Below are 21,041 nucleotides of genomic sequence, written 5' to 3' on the forward strand. Positions count from 1 at the left end.
TGTCCCCGCCCGGCGTCTGCGGAAACCGGAGCTGCGGCGGCCGGGAACCGCACGGCGCCGTCGGAAGGCCGCGGCTTGCCTCGCTCGGGAGTCAAGGAGCCAGGCGCCGTTCGGGCCTTTTCCCGCTTCGCTTCACCTCTCGCCGGGCAAGGGCGGGGGGTTTGAGATAAACCCGGCGCGGGCCTGGGCCTGCGGGGCTGCACGCCCTGCCGAGAGCGAGCCTGGAGCGGGGGAGGAAGGCGATCGCGCCCCGCGGGCCCAGAACATGCCCGCAGGCGGCCGCCGGCGGGAGCAGGGCCGCCCTCCGGGCGTGCGGCGTGCACAACGTGTGCCGCCTCCTCACCCGCAGGGCCCACGGCTTCTACGCCAGAGATGCCGGTGTCGCCCACAGGAAGAACCTGGGACTCCTCAGGAGGATCATGTGTCAGGTAATCGGCCGCCTTCCGGCGCTGGCTGCAGCCCCGCGCCTTCGGCCTTTCAGCCGAGGGGGCTGCGTGCCAGTCCTCGGCACGGGTCTTCGAGAGGTCCCGGTCACTGGGGAGAAAAAAGGTGCCGAATTATTTCACAAGGCTCAGGCCTAGAAATGTAGAGAGGATTGTGCAAAAACTGAAAAGGCACTCGTGTATCTAATGACTGTGTTAGAATTAAGCTTTTATGAGATTTTATATCACCTATTTCCCTAAGATGGCTTCATATTTAATACTGATCTTAAATTCTTCGCGCTTCATGTTGAATTTGAAAGGACTTCGCATAATAAGATAATTGGCAGAGATTTTCAGGTAAACATAACCCCAGTTCTCAGTGAAACTGATGTTACAGAAAAAATAGGAATTAAGTCAATTACAAACTGAACTCTTTTTTTCTTTTTTTAGTCAAAACAATTACTGCTTCCATATAGTAGTTGATAGAAATACATTAGAAAATAATGTGGAAGTGAATTAGCAGTTATATTGAAAATATATTTATTGGAAGTCAGCTGAAGTGTCTGCTTATGTAACTAGATCAATAGGCATGCAGTGTTTACTGAAATAAACATAGGTACGTCTGACATACACTTCTGTTTTCTAAGGCTGGAACTTTTGTTAATGGCATAGAGCTCCTGGTATCTCAAATGCATGCAAGAAGCTTTAATGTGAGCAGTTTATTTCATTAACATTTTGGACACTTATTGCAAATAACGGTAAATACATTTCTCTGCCTTTCACACCAAACTCCACCAGCAGAATGGAATTAAGTGTTCCATAAATCAAACTAATTACATATAAAAGAATCTTTGCATAATTAATCTGTGGAGTTTAGTCCTTGATTTCAAAAGTCACTATGGAAGTTTAGTTGCCAGTTTTAATATAGGCAAGTTAATGACAAAATATTCCTTACCCCCGCTGTAAAGAATAGCTGTCCATAATAGCTAATTAAAAATATTTTAATTTGGTCTTTAAAAAAGACAACATTTTCTTATGAAAGGTCTGTTAATTTTATTTATAAAAACCAAGTAAGATTCTTTCTCATGTATTCAGCAGTAAAATTTTAATTAAAGTAAGGTATTAAGTTGCAGGAGCCAAATAAAATATTTTCAGAAGCAAAGTTTGTTGCAAACAGCCATCACTGTTAAAACTATTGTGTTTCAGGAAAGTACTAAATTCAAGAATGTTTGGACAACTCATTCTGCATCTCCTATTGCATATGAAAGAGGAAGAATTTACATGGACAATTACCAATGCTGTATTACCAGGTAATAAATTTGCAATTATGAGGTACTGACTTACAGATTTGAGACTGTTTCTGTGTTATATTGCTAACTTTACTCATAGCTGCTGTGAATTAAATGGAGTTTACCTGGGAACAAAAAATAAGCAGGTGATAAATCTTTGGTTTACAATCTTTGAATTACATTTAGATGCTGTTTTATCTTAATGTGGCACCTACTTTGGTAAAAAAAAGCCTGATCTTTCTGGTGCAGTATAACCTCATCTTCCAGAGCAGGAATGGAAGATTAACACAATTTTCTAGTCTTGTACTAAAAAGCCAAATGAATAGTAGTTCTTTTTAATCTGGTGACTACCACTGTGCTAAAGAGTGTGTTACAGAATCAGCCTATGTAACAAGCTTGATACTATGTGAATTCTGTATAAAATAAGTAAATTATTTTGCATGTAAAAATGCAGCTTGCAGTATGTGCTAATTTTTGCAAATGTATTTTGTAGATCAATTCTCTGATCTAATATGTTCTGTTCCATGATAGTTGCAGAGAGACAGGCTAGGAGGCAGCACATGGAGGGGTAGAAGACAGGAAATCTGTGTGCACCAGCCCTTGTCCTTGCCTGTCCATACTGTGAGGGAAGTAGCATGGACTTGGAGAACTGCATTGCTGAGGAAGCTGGGGACAGAGCAGTTTTGAGATAGTGGTTTATCCTGACAGACTAGTTATATTTTATGTATCATATGACACTAAGAGTGAATTAAGTTAATCTATCACCCACAGCTGAGATCTAAATCTGCTTTTATTCCTACATTGCCTGAATGTTTTCAGTACTGGGTTAACCTGTCTAACATCTTTCGGGTTTTTCTTTGTGTCATCCTCTCCCAGAGGGCAAAACTGTGCACAGTACAAAGCTTTTATTTTATTGCCTTGTTCCCAACATGGAAATAAAACTCAATTTTAGTAAGGAGGTAGTATAAAAGGGGATCGTCAATGAAGGTCTTCAGAGGCAGTTATGGAAAGATGTCCACAAAAGCCCACCCTTACAGGGATGAGTACACATTTATAGGTTTTAGGATATTAGCATAATTGATAAAAAGCCCCAGTTAGGAGGACAAGTGGCGATGTAATTTCACCCCTCAGGCCAAGCCCCTTCTCTGGAGCCCCCTCAGTACAAGTTGTACTTTATCCATGAAAATGTATCTCCAAGAGTTGTTCTCAGCCTTGGTTCCCAGGTAGAACCAAGATAGCACTTGGGGCCTCGTACCTCCTCGGGCTTGGAGCTCTGGAATTTGTTTTGTCTTTCTGCCTAGGGAAAGGCCATGGAAAAGTACTGGTAAAGCTAGCTACTAATACAATAGGTGACAGAGTTACAAATATGTGTATGAAGAATACAGAGAATATATAAAAGGAAAAAAGGCAAAACCCAAATGGCATCAATTTTAATTAGCAGAGAGTTTTTCTGAACATGAGAGAGTTTATCTGAACATGATGCCACACCTTTGTTATAAAAGGCAGCATTGGAAGAACTTGAGGGGAAGGTTCCAGGATGATCCATGTTTTTGAATTATTTTGTTTTCTTCTTAATGTATATCACTAGAGCAAGAATGTTACTAAGTTTGTTATTTTAAAAGTAACTATTAAGTTTGTTACTTTAAAAAAACCCAACTCAAAACTAAAAGTAAACCTGAAACTAAAAAAAGAAAAGCAACCAGACCAAAAGATTTAGAGAAGATTAGCTTTTAAATATTACATTATATTAACTTGTTTATTAGGTCTTATTTTGAGAGCAATTTCAATAATGTTTACAAAGTAAAAATGTTTATATTTCTGACCTGCCTAAGGTATAAAACTGTATGAAATGACTTATTGATAGAAAGTGGTCTATAAAACAGACTAATGATTAGCAATCATTTTCCTTTAGCATTGCACAACAGCCAAGACTAATTTATCAAAAGTCAAAGTGTGCCAAGTCTGAAAAAATAGAAGATGCTTTATTATTGGAATGCCCACTGGTAAGATTACTTTTTACTAGAACATTTTTGTGCAAAATACTAAATTAATATATTTTGATGAAACATTTAGAATGGAGTGCTTTTTCTTTCCACACTATTTTCTCAATGTTTTTATGGAGTTAGGTCATTAAGGGTTTGCAACATGTGCCCTATTTCTATTAACTGAACATTTAGAGGTATACTTCTCTGAATTTCTCAATAGTGCATTCAAATGTTTCTTTCATAAGCTTTCATGGAAGATTTTAAAACCAATGCTTTTATTCTTATGCAATTAATTCTTAATTCCTTAAAATAAATTCTACTTATACTTTATTTTTTAAACAGCAAGGACAGTAGCTAGGAGTTTTAGTTTTCTTCAGATCTGTTGACGTTAAAAAAAAACAACAAAACCAGATACACTGGAGGCCCATTGATGCAACCCTGCCTAAAAACTCCTCTACTGTTTCTACTTGATAATTATATAATTCTCTCCTTCACCGATGTCAACAGAGCTTAGAAATATTAGCCATATCCTTGAGGTGCCTAAAAAACTAAAGCAGTGTAAATACCATTTGTAGCAGTTACTGTTGAGTTACTACTGAATATCTTCCTTTGAAATACTTAAATAATTTTCTCTTCAAGATTGGTATCAGATCAATAAACAGTTAATTTTTGCAAGGCAAAGATTTTTTTAAAGGGTTCCTTTTCTAGAAAATGTAACTGTCTTGTAAAAAGTGTGACAGCAGATTATTTATGTCATAGGTAATTATTTGTTATAGGCATGAGCTTAGAGATACTGATCTGATTAGCAGGCAGCTTTCCTCCTTCAGTTTTTGAGGAAATGTGTATTTACTTTCAGGTTCTTCTGACTTTGTCAAAATGTTTTGTAGCCTCCTGATACAAATGTTTTTCTAATAGCCTTTTTTTTATGTAGGGGGAAATGCTACCGAGTCCATCAGATTATAAAGCTTCCCTGATAGTCTTGACAGTGCAGAACTGGCTTCTGCGTCTCTCTGCTGATAGTGGAGAAGTACTGGAAAAAGTGTATCTTGCTGGTTCCTGTTGCAAATTCTTCAGGTATTAAACAACAACTAGGCTTTATATGATTAGCAGTCAGTAGTATATAGTGGAGAAGAAGAGCTTAATATAATTAACTGTGATTAGTATAAAGGAGAAGGGGAATTGTGTTATTTTAGTACTACCCATGGCTGACAACAGGCTTGTTAATCTAGAACATTACCTGGAGTACTGTTCCTGCATGCTCTTAGTTGTAGAAGAATTTCATTTACTTTAGTATTATGGTGTCAAATTTGGTATGAAGTCCCACAAAACCTAGCCAACTATTTGCTTTTCTCTGATAATTTTACAGCCTTTAGCATTGCAATGGCAACATACCAGGAGAGGACTTTAAAAGCTGAAAAGCAAACCTGATCAAACATACAAACAATATGTTTGAAGTCTGAGCTGTTTTTAATTTGCAAAAGTTCTTCTCCATAGGATAGCCATATTTCTTTTAAAGCAGGGCAGTTACTGCTTCTGGTTAACTGCTTATTTTTTTGCTTTTGGAAAATAATATTTTCTTTAGACTGAAGGATAAGAAAGTGGTGATTATGAAGGGAAGGAGAAAAGTTAAGATAGTGAATATTCACGCTTTCCAAAGTTTTCTCACAATCCTATATGAAATAAGTAATTCCTTGTTCCATGGATTATTACATACAGCAAACATCTTGAGCACCTTTCCAAATCAAATACTGAAGTTTCCCTGGGCACAGACATCTGCTTTGTTTGTTACTTCACATAACAAAATGTATTATGTGAAGTAATACATTAATAAATGGTTTTTAAGTGATTAAGACAGGCCTTTTTTCTCACAAACAGGTATCTTAGCTGGGATACTCCTCAAGAGGTAATGATTGTAAAGTCAGCTCAGAATAAGCTCCCTGCAGCAGCACGGCAGGTAAATGTGTTGAAAAACTCATTTTTACAATACTGATAAAAAAAATTTACAAGCATAAGGATGGAGACATTATACTTGATTATTATGGAAGAAGATAAAAATATCTTACCTTTAATAACTATATTCAGTATTGTTCCTTCCCAGGCAGGGATCCAACAGTCTGTATTGTTTTATCTTGCTGTATTCCAAGTTTTGCCTCTTTCATTCATTGGAATGCTGGAAATAAACAAAAAGGTAAGTTAATTTCTTTAATAATATGTAATCTATAGTGTAGTTCTGTGATAGCTGTAGTTTGGACACTTATTTCAGAATTTCAGAACTCATACTTACAGCTTGTAAAAGCAATTGAAACCTTATTTAGCAGCAGTGTTCTTGTGTCCGATAGGGGCATTGGGGCAAATACTCTTAATTCTAATGACCAGAAGAGAAGATACAAATAGATTCTCTTACTGGGTTACTTTTTGACATGCAGCAGGACTTTAGCCTTTTCTTAGAACAATCGTAAGAATTAGGGAATGCTAAAGTGTTTGTACACCTTTTTTCACCTCCTTGAAGACAGATGTGCCTCTGACCCAGTCCTTAATAGTCTATAAATTCTATATTGCAATTACAAATATGTCACATTTTTATTATCACTGTTACTGAATGACGAAAGTAAATACACCTTGCTTTATCAGTCAAGAACAAACAATCAGAGTTCAGTTTCTGACCTATAAGTAAGTGTATCTACTTAGGAAGAAACTTTCAGCCAGATTGTAATTTTTACTGTTCTAAGTCAAGAAGGCTCTGGATACAACTTACACATGAAACAGCACAAACATGGAAACTGTGTATTTTAGGGTCCAGAGTTACAAGATGGAGTTTTAGCTGGTGCTAAGTTGGGTTGAGGCTGTAATTGAAATCGGGCCTGGCAAGTGAAGGCAAGGATTTAAACTTTTTCATTTGGGCCCATGAAAGCTTGGGGGTACTGTGTATTGTTCTGTTCAAAAAAACATTACCAGTATCAAAGGTATTCTCAATCTGGTTAGGAATGGCATGCCAGATTCATCATGGTCGTAGTAGGCAGAACATGTGAAAGAGCACTTCTTCAGCTGGGTCCCTACTGAGTACTCAGAGAAATTGTTAAAACTGTAATGGACAGGGCAGCATTTGGGATGTGAGAATACCCCCAGCAGGAGGAGATGCAAGCAGTGAAGGCAGTGCCAGACCTGACACAGATCAGTGGAATGTAACTGTTAGATTGGAGTTGGGGTTAGTGTTACTGCTTAAGGCTGCAGAATGCACTTCATGCATCAGCTTTACTGAGATTATATATACCACAATACATTGTGAGTTCAGAGTGCCTGAGGTCTCAAGGATACAAAGGAGACTTTAGGGTTGGAAGATTATTAGAGTTTGTGTCTGAATGACACTGAGACCTGAGCTAGCAAATGTGTTGAGAAAGAGCCATAAAACTAAATAAAAAGCAAAGTCTCAGGAGAACCAAACAGATCAGAAAATCACTGTAGTGTTAAGATGCAGGTGTCTTACAGTTTCTAGGTTTCTTTAGTTGTTTATTGTTTTAAGCCTATTTTAACTGGTTTAATTGCTTTTTCACATAGTCAGAAGAAAACTACATTTTCAAGCATATCTCCCTATCAGCTTCACATGTTGATATTAATTAAATATTAAGAATTAGTCTGTGGGGTTAGCTCAGTGATGTGTTAAGCAGTGGCACAAATGAATAGTGTATAATTATTTTAAAAGACAAGACAACTTCTCGTGTATATATCTAATTTGGATTCAGAGACAACCCTGTACTCTGTGACAGCTGGATAATGTAGTTTTAGTACAGCTGTATGCAGTCATAGAGTTGTGATTAGACTAGTATTTTACACTGGGGATGTGGAAAGAACAGAAGATCTGAAATCAGGACTTTTAGATGAAGCTGCTAGTTTTGCTAACGTGAGATGCTGAATAATATAATCCATTCATGTATGATAATAACTGGGTAGCATGATATGAAGATATACTGAGAATTGATTAGAGTATGAATATGCTTGCAGAATATGACTAATGTAACATCAGGTGTTACTGCAGTGTAATGAATTAAAGAAACTCAGCAGAACAGATGAGTTACAGAAAACTTGAACACTGATCATAGAGTTTGGTCAGAATGAAAAAAAAAAGTGATTGCAAAATCAAGGACATAATGTCAGTAATTTGTGTTTTCTCTCAATTATTTCTTCTCTAATAGAATATTTTTTTGCTTCATTTTATTCCAGATTTTTGGTAGTAGTGTGACAGATGTTGCTGTTTCTAATGGAATCCTGATTGTAATGTATAGCATGGGTCTGGTCAGACTCTATAACTTCAAGGCCATTTTGGAACAGGTAATTAAATAAAAAGTTTTCATACAGTCCATGCTATTTTTGGGTAACAAGTCATAAATATTCATGTACTCTGTGTAAGTACATGGGGTATGTGGGTTCCTGCCTAGATCTATTGTGGACACGCTATCAGAAAAATTACTCACAACAGTTACAGGTGGTAAAACTTAAGAGATACAGGGTCAGACAGGCTCCTCTGGGGAGTTACGTAAATGTTACTCCAGATGTGCTTCTCTCTACACACTTAGTCTGTAGTTATAGATGATTGTTAAGGCCAGAAACTGGTGAGCATGGGGAAGTTTGATCTCAAGCAGAACTGCAGTTTGACATATGAGTTTATATCCTTACAATCAAAACTCAAACATTAATTCAAAAATAAGACCTCAAGCAGTATCTTAACAAGATAAAGAATGCAGTAGTAACAGAGAGTAAAACTAAACAGCAAGTAAATATGCATCTGTAAAGCTAGATTGTTCTGGTTTATTTTAGTTCATGGAACAACCATTTGCTTTGGGACAAGAATTCAACTGGAATGGTCAGGTGGGAAGTGTAGGAAAGTATCCATTTGGTCTTCCATGTAACATTAAAATAACAGGTAATTATGATCTTTATATTGGTTTGACTGTGACTTTTATGGATTGATTGTGGCTTATTTCACACTAAGAAAAATATTAAAATTACTGTGCTCATATATTGGTGTAGCTGTATTTCTGGATTTACATTGTAATAAAATGCACTTTGCTTTACTTCTAATTACAGTAATAATTATATAGGATACACCAAGAAAGCTTTTAGAGCAACTAAGCTATCTGAAAAACTGTATAATCACTGCATTAAATTGAAACCCCTTTCTTTATTTCTGAGATGAAATTGCTCTTGAGAAAGAGGAAGGACTAGGATATCTGTTAGTAGCACCCAGAAACAGAATATGGTATTTAAGTAAAACATGTGCGAACATTAATTTGCAGAGGAAATTCAGAGACTGAATACAATCTGTCCGACTTGCATTTTGATATTCTAAGTTGTCAGAAATGTGCTGATTTCAGTAAAATGAATTCTTGAGAAGAGAACAGATTATTAAAAATAATTCTAATGCCTCAAATCATTTATTTATAAATGTTCTGTATTATGTAATGACTGCTTTCTCTAAAAGCAAACAGTGGCTTCTGTTGATGCACTTGAGAATTTGGTGCTAAGAATCTTAATGAATGACCAAAGCCTGAGACTTCTTTTGAAATTTTTTTTCTTACTTTAAAAATACATTCTCACAAGCCTATACTTGAGGCATCAAAAACAATTTAAAAGGCTGATTTCACAAATATCAAAGAATGCATGCATTTATTTAATTTTGAATGTTTCTGCATTAAATGTTTGTTTTTTTTTTCAGGTGATTGTGCACATAAAAATCTTTTTTTTTAGAGTATCAGATAATAAGAGACAAATCAACCCAGATTAATATAAAAATGAGGGAGTACACAAAGATAAAATACAGACTTATATAGTGAAGTTATAATGCAATTTTTTATCAAAACAAAGCAATAGGCTGCTATATTTGATGTCTCAGCTTTTGCAAAGGCAAATCTACCCCAATTTTTCTCTCCATCTCAATCTGTGAAGCCACCATTTAATGTGAGGGACCTGTGGAAAACCTGCTATGGGAACTATAATAGGAAGATTTGATCTCATTACTTATAGATAGTTGTGGTTTTTAGTTTTGAGATTTAAAACTAGTGTACTGGAGAAAACTTTTTGATCTTTAATTATATTCAGGAATTCGTGGTTAGGAAGTTTTGAACCCATGACGTACATTTTTCATGCTTGCTTTTTGCAAATAGTTTCATTCCTGTGGTTTTTGAGTTGTCTTTCAAGAATGAGATGGGCAAATGCTTCAGTGAGCAAGATCTTGGCAGTTTCAGAGTGCAGGCTTGTATTTACTATAATTTAACTGTGTGTAGTTTTCTTTCTTACTTAAGTCCTAGCCTCCCTACAGAAATTGCCTGAAGGGATGGGCATTATTACTGTACTGTTTTTAAGGTGTGAGGTACCCAAAAGGAATTGCATAGAGATCAAAACTTACCATCTAAGATGTACTATGCTACAACTCTTAACTGGTGAGGAATTGATTTTGGTCATAGTGTGTAATTTTCTGAATGGCCCAGAACTTAAAACTGTAGTTTGATTTTTTGTTAGCTAATACAATAATTTCAGAAAAAAAAAAAGAGAGAGAGAAGGATACTTTCTAAAAACCTTTTCCTGTTGTTATTTCTTTGGTTTTATTTGCATGTAGAACACTTCTTAGTGCTGCTAGGAACAGCTTTGGTTTAGATAAGTTTGCAGAGTTTAAAGTAAGTGAACAAAGAAGCTCAACTGGAGATTGAAAACTGGCAAGACTTGGGAAAGGACTTGCAAGCAATAAAATGGAAGGTGTTAAGCAACAAGAGCAAGTGACATAGAAGCAGGAATGATGGAGTTGAGGCAGCAGAATCACATTATCACAGTGGTTTAGGTGGCTGTGATCTTGCAAATCTTTGCTAAATAAATTTAAAACAAAGGCATATTTTATAGTAAGGCTCTGTTACTCAGTATTGATATACTATTGAGATACATTTAATTGTATCATTTAGAAGGGACCTTAATATATAAACTTTATTTGAAAAGTTTTTTGGGTAAAATGTCACAAATTTTCTTAACTCATTTTTTGATGGATTTTTCCATTGGCAGTGAACTTGTTCCATTCAATCTAAATGGCTAAATTGATGGAAACATGAACAAAGGAAGAGGAGAGAAGCACTCCATAAACATAATATGTGATGTCATGTGATAGCACCATTGGCATTAGGATAATTAGCTAGACAAAGCAGGACAAGAACAAGTCGAAATTTTGATAAGACCTTTGGAACTCAAAGTCCAGATAAGAACCTTGTTCCCCTCACACTAATTCAGTTTGGATTTTTATATTCTGCCTGTTTAATTTCCCCTTGTAATTGTAGATTTTCTCCACGTTTTGTCAGTTTTTCCCCAGCTTTTCTCTGTATTGTTAGAAAGACCTGATCTTCAGTCTAAAATTGATTCAGTTATAGCAGCTGTAGAAATTGCTTTAATTTAGCTGGTTGGCAGAAGTTGTAAAATTAATTTCATTAAAAATGCCTCTCATTTAGTAAAAAGACTTGTACTAATGTCCTAGTACATCTCAGTAATTTATCCCAACTGAACTGAAAGGAAAACTAGATACCTTTTGCCATTAATTGCAAAAAATTCTATATTTTGATTGATTTTTATGAACTTGGCTAAAGATTGCATCCATGGTGATTCACACTATTTTGTTGTATTACACAAAAGGAGAAAGAATATTGAGATTCTGCTATCTTCCTGCATTTAATTCTGTTATTTAAGGTTGCTGCTTGCTGTTTCCAGTTATTTATCACTGGTTTTCTCAAGAGAATAGTGGCCATCTTGGTATGGTCTTTGATCTGTTCATGTGTGCATCCTTTCTCAATCAGATGAGCTGGAATATTTTAATTATGTGCTGTATCTTTGCTTGTAAGTGAAAGGTACTAGAAGAGTATTCAGCATCAAGATTTGAGATGGTGGTAACCCTCCTTCTGAAGGGAGGGAGGAAGAGGGAACTGCAGATGTGCACCTGGATGCTGGATGAGGTAGTATAGCTGGCACTGGACAAGAGTTAATAGTTAATGCATTTCCACCAATCTTCAAAAGTTCTGAAGAATTAGTAGCTTTATTGGAATTTAGAATTGTAAGGATCAATGGAATGAATTGTGACTGTTCTGCTACTAATGGTGTTAACATTACTGAATATTTGCAGATACCCCACCTTTGTTATTTGAAGCATCTTCTCTGGAGAATGCATTTCAAATTGGAGGTTACCCTTGGCATTATATCATCACACCCAACAAGAAAAAACATAAAGGAGTCTTCCATATTTGTTCTCTGAAAGACAATGCTTTGGTAATACATTCAGAAAGCAGCTTCTCTGAAATTATTGTGTATTATGTTTGTTTTCATTTCTTATTCTGAGTAGGTTATAATACCTTTATTTACCAGTGTAGTGTTTTTACAGGCTCACCCCAGTATGAAATTAGCTATCCCATGGAATCATGTCTAAAATACTTTCTTCTGAATCAGTACCGCCTCTCATATTTCCTTCATCCCAATACAATAGTAGTGCAGTCAGAGCTACACAGCACTGTATTCATGACTTAAATGTTAAGTCTCATTACCTGTTCCCTTGCATGGTAACATCCTAATGCACTTCTGACTAGTCAGCCTACTAAATCCTGACTACAGAATTATTTTAAATTTTATGATATTGCAGAATAAATGTCCTTAATGTTTGTAGTTTATCTTTGACTTGTATCCTTCTCTCCCTAAAAAGATATGATTGCTCAGTTTAATCTCCTCTTCCTAGAAAGGTTTCATTAGTTAGTTTAATATGTTCCTAATTATCTTTGTTTATGTACTATTCATCCTATGAATACTATTTTGTGTAAGCTCTCCATCTCAGCTTTTATTTTGAATGTGGAATTGACCTGAAGATCATTCTGCCTTTCAAGCAACTTCTGGGCCTGTTAAGAGTTTCTTGACTAAATAAGTCTCATCTGTAAATGTCCTTATCTCCTTTGCTTGCCTGATCGGTTATTTTCCTCCTTATTTTCAAAACTGATGTTTCACAATTGTAGCTGAAGATTAATTTTTATTCAAATGACCTTGCAGAATCCTTCCTCGTCTTGTTTTTTTCTATGTGGGTTCATATATTTGGCAATTTGTATGATTGATGTCAGCTAAATTTAACAACAGAAAGCCACTGCCAAAATCCCAAGATTTTGACTGGCTTGCATTTGATTGCTAAAATCACAAGGTATTCCAGGCTTACATGCTTCACAAATAATTTTCACTAAAGAGGCTAAGCCTGAGGATTGAACCTCAGGTCGAACTCTGTGTTAATGTTTGTTGCATGTCTTAGCACATGCCATGTCTTGGATACTCAAATAGCTGGAATTGTTGAAGTGTTTGCACAGTGTAGGTTAAATATTCATTCTGCTTAGTTTCAGGAGAGATAGGACAATATATAGCTAAGGTACAAGGTTATTGCTTATTGCATATTAAAAATCTCAAAACTATTTCACTGAATATCTTGAGAATTGGAACTGAGTTTTTAAACTATTATTGTTGTTTTTATTTTTGTTCTACTGCCATCCTTTCTGGTCATGTTTAGGATCAATACTTAAATCCTCCAGAGGTATATAGTGAGGAGCTCAGTATTTCCTCTTTAATTAGATCTGTGAGACTTTCAAAATACTCATATTCTAAGCCTTCTTTTTCTTCTTCAGGCAAAAAATGGCATACAGGATATGAAATGCTGTTCACTTGAACCTGACTGGATATATTTCCATCCAGATATGTCAGGTAGAATAATCCACGTGGGACCAAATTTGATAAAGTATGAGCCTTTTTTACTCAAATTTTTGATTCATTAGAGAAGTTGCATAACTGCATAAATTTAGTAGTCTGATAATTTGCAGGCCCAAACACTCATCAGACTATAGAAACTATAAAATCTATTAATTTGTAGAATCAAACATTCTTCTGGAAACACCTGCAGATTTCAGTGTGATGAATGTGGGCACTAATGACCACAGTTTAGATTTTGGTATGAGAAATACTCAAGGACCATTGTGTCAAAATGTCACTGATAAACATAAAATGGAAATCAATTATTTTTGTAATTTATTTATTTACCATGTTTTAATATATAAGATTAAAAATATATAGAAATGTTGTAGTAAGCAGGTTAGAATACATGACTTACTTTGTAATTTGTTTCTTTTGTAGAGTCTTAAAGCTTAAGGAAGTTAAAAATCATGCAGATCAGATGGAGATTGCAGAAGATTTTACAATTGTGGCCAACAGAGAAAACTGTGTGAGTTTAGTGTCTGAGATCACAATGTGTGATTTTGAGCTATAAACAGGGGGTTTGCACATTGACGTAATCACTGTGTTTTATGGGCTTTATCGAAGGTTTGTTGAAAGACATGCTCTGTCTTCATTGGCCTTCAAGCAGTATGGAAAAGAATTTTGAAAACAGTACCACTTTCAGGATAGATTTCTGAAACCTTCAGTCTTTTCTTTAGTTTTCAATGTTCTTTAAGTGTAACCATGTATCATGGACATAAAACATACTTAAAAGATGGGGACAGATTTCATTCAAATGAAGGTGCCACCAAGTGATAATTGTGTGCATCTCTGGTGCTGAGGTAAGTTGATCATACAAATGCTAGAAATGTTTCAAGTCTCTCATAATTTAGGAGTAAGTATTCGTAAGACAACAAAGACACTTCATTGCCTTCAAAAGTCTGTCCTTTTCCTGGCCATGCACGCCTGTCATTCTCTTGGCATTCGTCTAATCCTTGGTGAGCCAAATCAGTGCTCTAAAGTAACAGAATGGCCTGGCAGAAAAGGTGAGTACTTTCTGCTTGCTTGTTTTGCGAACTGGAGCAGAACAGGACTGAATCATCAGTGGACCAGAAGAGTGCAGAAAGGTAGAATCAAGTGTCAGAGGACGATTTAAAACTAGTGGTAGAACTGAGCTCTTTAATCATGTAAGTTGTTTCATGAAGTCTTTTGTGATATAGAATCACAGAGACAATCTAATGTCAAAAAGGTTAAAGAACACAAGTGAAAAATATTCTAGGTAGTGCCTGGAACTGTCATTTTGATTCAGCAGACAAGGTTATGTTTTACCTAAAAGTAAGTTTTTGTAGTTTGAATACTGTAAAATATGCAAATTTGTGATGCTAATTTTTATGCTTTTTCAGGAAAAAAGGTTTGTGTATTAAAAGTCTTCACAAACTCAGGAACAAAACTTGTATTGAATTAAAAAACTAAACACCAGGTCATCTAATAATTTGCCATACTGCTTTTAGAGAGTTGGATAGGTGACTTCTATTATAGTAAGAAGAAAGAAATATGAGTTCTAATTGTGCCTATGCTGTGCTTACTCCTTTTGACTTCTACTAAGACACTGATAACCTATTTTTTACTATTTCTGATGTTAATGAATACCAGTAGAGGCAGCCATGGTGGTTTAAGATGCTGCTTTTCCCATCTTCTGGAAGTAAAAGTTTAGGAAAAAAATCGGTGGTGATTTAGCAGTCTTAATTCTCATTCCAGTATCTTGGTTCTAGTCACTTCTGTTCAAAAAATTATGGTAGCTGAGAACCTTTGCCACCTCTGTGGGACACCTCTGAATATGGGTAAATAGCAGTAATATCTCAACTAAAGTCACCAAGTTAATGAACTCATAAAGAAAACAGCAGCACCAGGGCTATGCATAGCTAATGAGTAAAATAAGGTCAGAAAGCAAAATATGTGGAACAGATACATTGTCAAATCGATAGAAACTGCATTGCTCCGAAGTCTAGAGACACTTTTTTTATGTTTCTCTAAAGGTGAACAACAATGTTACTGTAACAGCTTCTGGTCGAGTGGTGAAGAAGCGTTTTGCCTTGCTGGATGATGACCCAGAACAAGAGGTAACTGATGTAGTTAAGAGCACTTCATGGATTGTTTTAGTATTTAGCTAGCCAAAAGCCCTTCTGGTTTCAGGTGCAGTGGGTGTAACCATTAGCTATGTATGGCCCTGAATTCTTTATTCCTCTTCTCTTTGTCTTCTTCCAATTGCTTCACATGCTGTTTATCATCTTTTCTTCTTGGTCAACATTTAAGCTTTGTATTTTTTCTTTCTTTCAAGAACTAATTTTATGCCCCATGATATCATAATTCCATGTGACTTCAATGGCACAGAAAAGATATGTTAATGTGACAAACCATTACTCTTTTCTCCATTTCAGTATCTACTTTGAACATTTCTTAAAAAGTACTTTATGAAATAAAATAAACTTTTTCTTTTCCTCTGCTTTAGGATCCTTTTTTCTTTTTTATAGTACCTCTGAAATTTATTTTTCTTTCCCAGTTACTTTGATTGGATTGTAGGATAAGGTATTTAACACTTTTCTTTTAAGTAACTGCTTCTTGAGATTGAAAACATCACTTGAGTCTTAAAAGGTAATGAAAAATATTTTTAGCTCTGTCTAGAGCTGGATCTGTAATTGACATAAGCACAACAGATAAAATTCATCAGTTTCTGGCGGTCACTCCTATTCTTTATTCTGAGGAAATAGATTTTATTATGGTAAAAATACAGCACAGTCCAGTATAACCCTTAAGGGTCTGCAGTTTCTATCTATTCACTTTTTCCTTTTAACCATAATAAAAGTAATTGCACGTGATTTTTTTTCCTGCTGTTACGCTTTACTTGTGATTCCAGTAAATGTTTTTACATTATAGAAGAAAAGGACTGGCTTGAATTTAGAGTATGTCACAGTGAGATAAAGGCAATTAAGGTTGTTCACAATCTTCAAATTTTGATGTCAGCTCTTCACTGACATATAATCTGTGGAGCAATAGAACAAAACATACAGATATTCATGGAATTACTCTAATGTACCTGCTCCCTCAAAACCAGTGATGGTTTAAAGCTACACTGTCTATTAACATCTCTGCTTCAAGAAGTTAAATATACTTCTTTGGCCACTTTGGAAGTACTTCTGTTTCTTATATGCTACATATAAAATATATGTATTTGCACATTAGGATTTTTCAGAGCCCCCTTTTCTCCTGCTTAATGAATTTTGCTGAAATACCCTGACAACTCATGTTGGTAAAAATGCCTGTTGGGTACTGGGCTGCCAAAGTTTCCTTTCAGATGAGAAAACTTAAGAACTAGAATTTGCCCAATACTGCTTTCACATGCAGAAAAAAATAGCTGTGCAATTTAGGTAGAGGGGAATGTGAATTTGTGTTTGATTTGTAAACTTGAGGGTTTTTTTTCTCCCAAGACATTCAAAATTGTGGACTATGAAGATGAATTGGATTTATTATCCACTGTGGCAGTTACTCAGATAGGAGCTGATGGAAGAGCTCACCTTGATTTTCATTGCAATGAACATGGGAGTCTACTTAAGAGTATTCCATTAAAGGAGTCCTGGGATGTGGTGAGGAAAATTCTTGTCTTTTGTTCCCACTGTCTCTTCCCCATACTCATTCACATACCACTTCTGTTCAGATTCCCAGCAGATATAGCCGTAGTGTTGCAAAGGGATGAGATTTGCATAAAATAACAATTACAACTCTAAAATTTCAAGTGCTCCATCAGACAGTAGTTAATTTACCTGAAAATCTCTATTATTTGAATTTTTTTTTTTTTCCTTGGTTGATTTGTTTGGGGTTTTTTTGGTTGGGGTAAGGGTTGTCTTTAATGTATTTCTGAAGTATTTATCAACTTAAATACTCTATGGCTAGTTATGTCAGACTAACTTTTCAACTTGTAAAGAGTCTCCCTAGTTTAACTTGAAGTATTCATGCATAAAATGAAGGATGGAGCTCACTGTATATATATTTGGGAAGATGGAATAGGCTGTCCATATAGTCTAAGTTTAGGTGGACATCCAACTTAGATGGTCTGAAATTTTCAGCAGTGTTACACCTCTTTTGCCATTGACTGCATAGGCAGACTTGTGATCTTAAATTGGATGCTTTGAACTTCGATTCCTAAAATTGCGATGTGAGAAACCTCTCAAAGTTATAAAATTCTGTCCTTTGTCTGGAAGAGTAATCTCTGTGCATCCACACAAAATTAAATTTCTGCCAAATCATGGAGTTCACCACTGTTAAATATTCTTTTGTTCCTCATGGAAAATTATATGGATATTAGCAAATTGTGGAAATAGAGACTGCAATCTGAACCTTTATTTTTCTCATTTCAGACTTACAGTCATGAAGTTTACTTTGACAAAGACCTCGTATTACATATAGAACAGAAGCCTAATAGGAGATTCAGTTGTCATGTTTACCAAATGGTATGTGATACTGCAAGAGATGATGATTCTTAATGCTATACAAAAAAACAGAAAGGGTTTAGTACAAAAAGGAGGGAGAACTTTTGTATATATTTAAGCCATAAACACCAGCTACAGAGACTTTAGAATGCTATTTAAGGACACTGCAAGAGGTGATGATTCTTAATGCTATAAAATAAACCAGAAAGTGTTTTGTAAAAAAAGGAGGGAGAACTTTTGTATATATTTAAGCCATAAACACCAGCTACAGAGACGTTTGGATGCTATTTAAGGACTCCATACATAGTAGTCAGCTACTGTTTTTCTGGCTGAATTTAATCGTAACATTTTGTACTATTAGATAAGGTCTTGTTTCTTTTTTTCTTTGTGACACTGTATGCTTGCCTGTAGTTTATCATTGCTTTTCATGTATTCAGCTCATCATTAATGCTAGATGCAGCATTTATTGCTTCTCTTCAGCAATAGGATTGAAATACTGGACATCAAGGAGAAAGACGTGGACTTACTTATTATCTCCCATCTGCTATGATCTGTCTTACATAGTTTTACCTATGCAACTGTGATGATGCCTTAAGAGGCTACCTAAAACAGAGGCTAGACAGTGTTAAAAGGAATAAAGTATTTATAAAAGGGCCTTCAAAGGATACACCTTGGGCAGCACAAGAGCCCAGGCGTGGTTCCACCCAAGATGGATGATGGGTCACATATTTTCACACTTTTCTAAGTTTTGATCCATTTACATACTGGGGTTAATTGTCCAATTACAACTTCAGGTTATGAAGTCTCATCCTCTCAGATTGCTCTCCTCAATTTGCTGTTGTTTATACTTTTTGGGCCTGAAGCTGCAATGGTGTCCTTGGTTCTCAGGCTGGAAAAGGATTGTTTTGTCTAACAAAACTCTGAAGAGAACTTGCTAACTTTGTATGAAGTTCAGAGTTATTTACTAATGCAGTACAGAATCTGGAAAATATGAAAGCTAAAACTTAAGGCATCACTAATACAAACTGTTAATTAATCAAAGTATGTAAAACTATCTAGGATAAATTTTGTATGTAGTATGAAAATTGTAGTGTTACCATTAAACCACTTAGACAAAATCCTTCTCTTGGTTTTGCGTGAGAAATAAAATCACTCAGGTTTGCTGGTTGTGTGTGTCTTGGTTTAAAGAGAAATATTAATAAATTATGTATTTTACTGTATTTTTAATACACTTTATATGTTTTTACACACACACACACACACACACACACACATATATATATATATATGTATATATCCAAGCAATTCTTTGCCTGACCATGTTAAGGTTCAGGAGTTGTTCAGCCAAAGCTCCCAGCTGTTCACTCTTGTTACTGTGTGCAGCCTGTCTGATACATTGGAGTTCTACATTCAGAATCTGCAGAATGAAAGCTTTCATTTTAAATTTAAAAACATCCACAAGAACAAAACACAGGCTGTAAACTTCATGGTGATAAAGATGGGCTCAGGAGCATAAGTTCATCAGAACAGAACTTACTACCATCACTGTCATCATAAGCATGGTAACTCATAAGTGCAAGTATTTATTTTTGCTCTGGACTTTATTAAGTTGGATCATTCTAGATGATGTGAAGAGAGCTAGAAAAATGATAAAAATTTTCTACTGTGAGTTTTTAAAGAAAATTTAATGCAAAAGGAAAAGTGAATTACAGTTGTGGAAAGAAAAAACAACACAAAAAGGACATTTAAAAAGATTATTAAACAACGGTAGAAATTAAGGGCAGCAGCAACACCCAACTTCCACCTTATCTTCCATAAGTTTTCACTTTAGGTCCAGGAGAGAACATCTGTCCATTATCTGCTATTTTATATGTAACTATGTAAGTAATGTATGAAGGTGAAAACTAATATGAAGCTCTACTCTTAAGGCAGAAGACCCAACTTTTAAGCAGATACTTAAATTTTATGTTCATTGCTGTTTGCTTTTTGAAGCAGTTCCTCACAGAGAAAGACATTGAAACTTCATCATTTATTAAATAGTGTGAGTATTGTTCATGTGAACAGTCATGAAGACAAGCTGTAGCTGTCAGGAGTTTGCTCTGTGTCCTAGTGGCTAATTTTTATGCAATGGCAGACTTACAAAGTGAGAGTCGGCTAAATGTACATCAGGGGTTTTGGTTTTGGTTTTTGGTTTGTTGGTTTTTTGGGGGTTTTTTATGCAGCAATTTGTAATGACCAAAAGCAGTCCAGACTTAGATGAAGGCTGGGTCTTGTGTAAGACGTTCTATCACTCTAAATGCACACTGTGTTGCTATGCTACAGATAATGGCAGATATTCCATCCTGGCAGGTTCCACATAGACATTTTCATTCAGAAACAGAAGAGGTTTCTGTTTACTTTAAAACACCTTGAAAGCTATTTGAGAATACAGAATCCCAAACAACTAGCCCTGAACACTTCCGAGTATCTTGGCACCCTGCTTACAGTCAGGAACACACTAAAGAAGCAGAATCATTAAATGCTTATGGTTTGTGCTTTTCAAGCTGTGAGTTGCTTTCTGTACTTATGCAGAGACCCAGAAAATTCTAAAAATAAACTTGTGTTTAAATGGGAGGAAAATGCTGACCACAAAGCAGTAGTTTTTAAACTTTAAAATAACTGTATCTATACCAAATACAAATACCCAGATGCTTGGTGACAGCCTACCCGCATTTAATGCTTTTACTTCCAACTTAAATTTCTAAACAAAACTCAGCCACCACCACCAGAGAAGAAGCTAGTATTTTACTTTGCCAGGAGATGTTACATGCAAACATTTTTTAGTCACTGTTGCTGGCAGGGGTGTACTGTTGTATCAAGTTGATATTAAATGTGAATTAATGTATTAGATTAATTAGAGTAAAAGAAGACAAAAATTCACTTCTCATAGGCAGTATCTTAACTCCTTTATGATCAGGAAACCCATTTACTGATAGGCTTTTATTTTACAAAAATCAGACTAAGGAACTGTTAGCATGAAATTGTGAGTACTCTTGCTTCCTGTGATTTTCAGGGCATGCTTAGCACTCATGCCGTGGTTTCCAAGAGTACTCAGATAAAGCCTCAATT

The 21,041-nt window shown here is 35.7% G+C and overlaps 2 protein-coding genes across 15 annotated transcripts in view; one reads left to right on the top strand and one right to left on the bottom strand.

Moving 5' to 3' along the window:
- METTL8 (methyltransferase 8, tRNA N3-cytidine) overlaps positions 1 to 21,041 on the bottom strand; it is an 81,325-nt gene that overhangs the window by 51,924 nt on the left and 8,360 nt on the right. For 12 of the 13 annotated variants that reach the window (XR_014956555.1, XR_014956558.1, XR_014956557.1 and 9 more), the window contains exon 1: positions 344 to 485. The gene's annotated coding sequence lies outside the window, so the exon portion shown is untranslated. Of the gene's footprint in view, positions 1 to 343; positions 486 to 5,759; positions 5,867 to 21,041 lie in introns of those variants that run through there. The other variant, XM_085584450.1, reaches the window with a different exon arrangement.
- On the top strand, positions 21 to 19,100 carry DCAF17 (DDB1 and CUL4 associated factor 17). Of its 2 annotated transcripts, XM_085584439.1 has the most exons (15): positions 21 to 187; positions 263 to 428; positions 1,629 to 1,732; positions 3,624 to 3,714; positions 4,628 to 4,770; positions 5,572 to 5,650; positions 5,795 to 5,884; positions 7,915 to 8,022; positions 8,509 to 8,614; positions 11,843 to 11,985; positions 13,368 to 13,477; positions 13,870 to 13,957; positions 15,486 to 15,569; positions 16,935 to 17,090; positions 17,862 to 19,100. In XM_085584439.1, exons 2-15 carry the CDS (start codon positions 420 to 422, stop codon positions 17,985 to 17,987), a joined length of 1,437 nt encoding a protein of 478 aa, XP_085440565.1. In that variant the 5' UTR covers positions 21 to 187; positions 263 to 419; the 3' UTR covers positions 17,988 to 19,100. The 2 variants fall into 2 exon arrangements, with proteins under 2 accessions (XP_085440565.1, XP_021408180.2); XM_021552505.4 differs by having other exon boundaries at positions 21 to 428.

This window comes from Lonchura striata, chromosome 7 (genome assembly GCF_050655825.1).
Source record: "Lonchura striata isolate lonStrDom1 chromosome 7, ASM5065582v1, whole genome shotgun sequence".
Lineage (NCBI taxonomy): Eukaryota > Metazoa > Chordata > Aves > Passeriformes > Estrildidae > Lonchura > Lonchura striata.

Excerpts from the sequence above, each read along its gene's own strand:
- DCAF17 (XM_021552505.4), top strand. Across the intron at positions 8,023-8,508 it reads TCAAGGCCATTTTGGAACAG|TTCATGGAACAACCATTTGC; the intron begins GTAATTAAATAA and ends GGTTTATTTTAG. Across the intron at positions 8,615-11,842 it reads ATGTAACATTAAAATAACAG|ATACCCCACCTTTGTTATTT; the intron begins GTAATTATGATC and ends GAATATTTGCAG.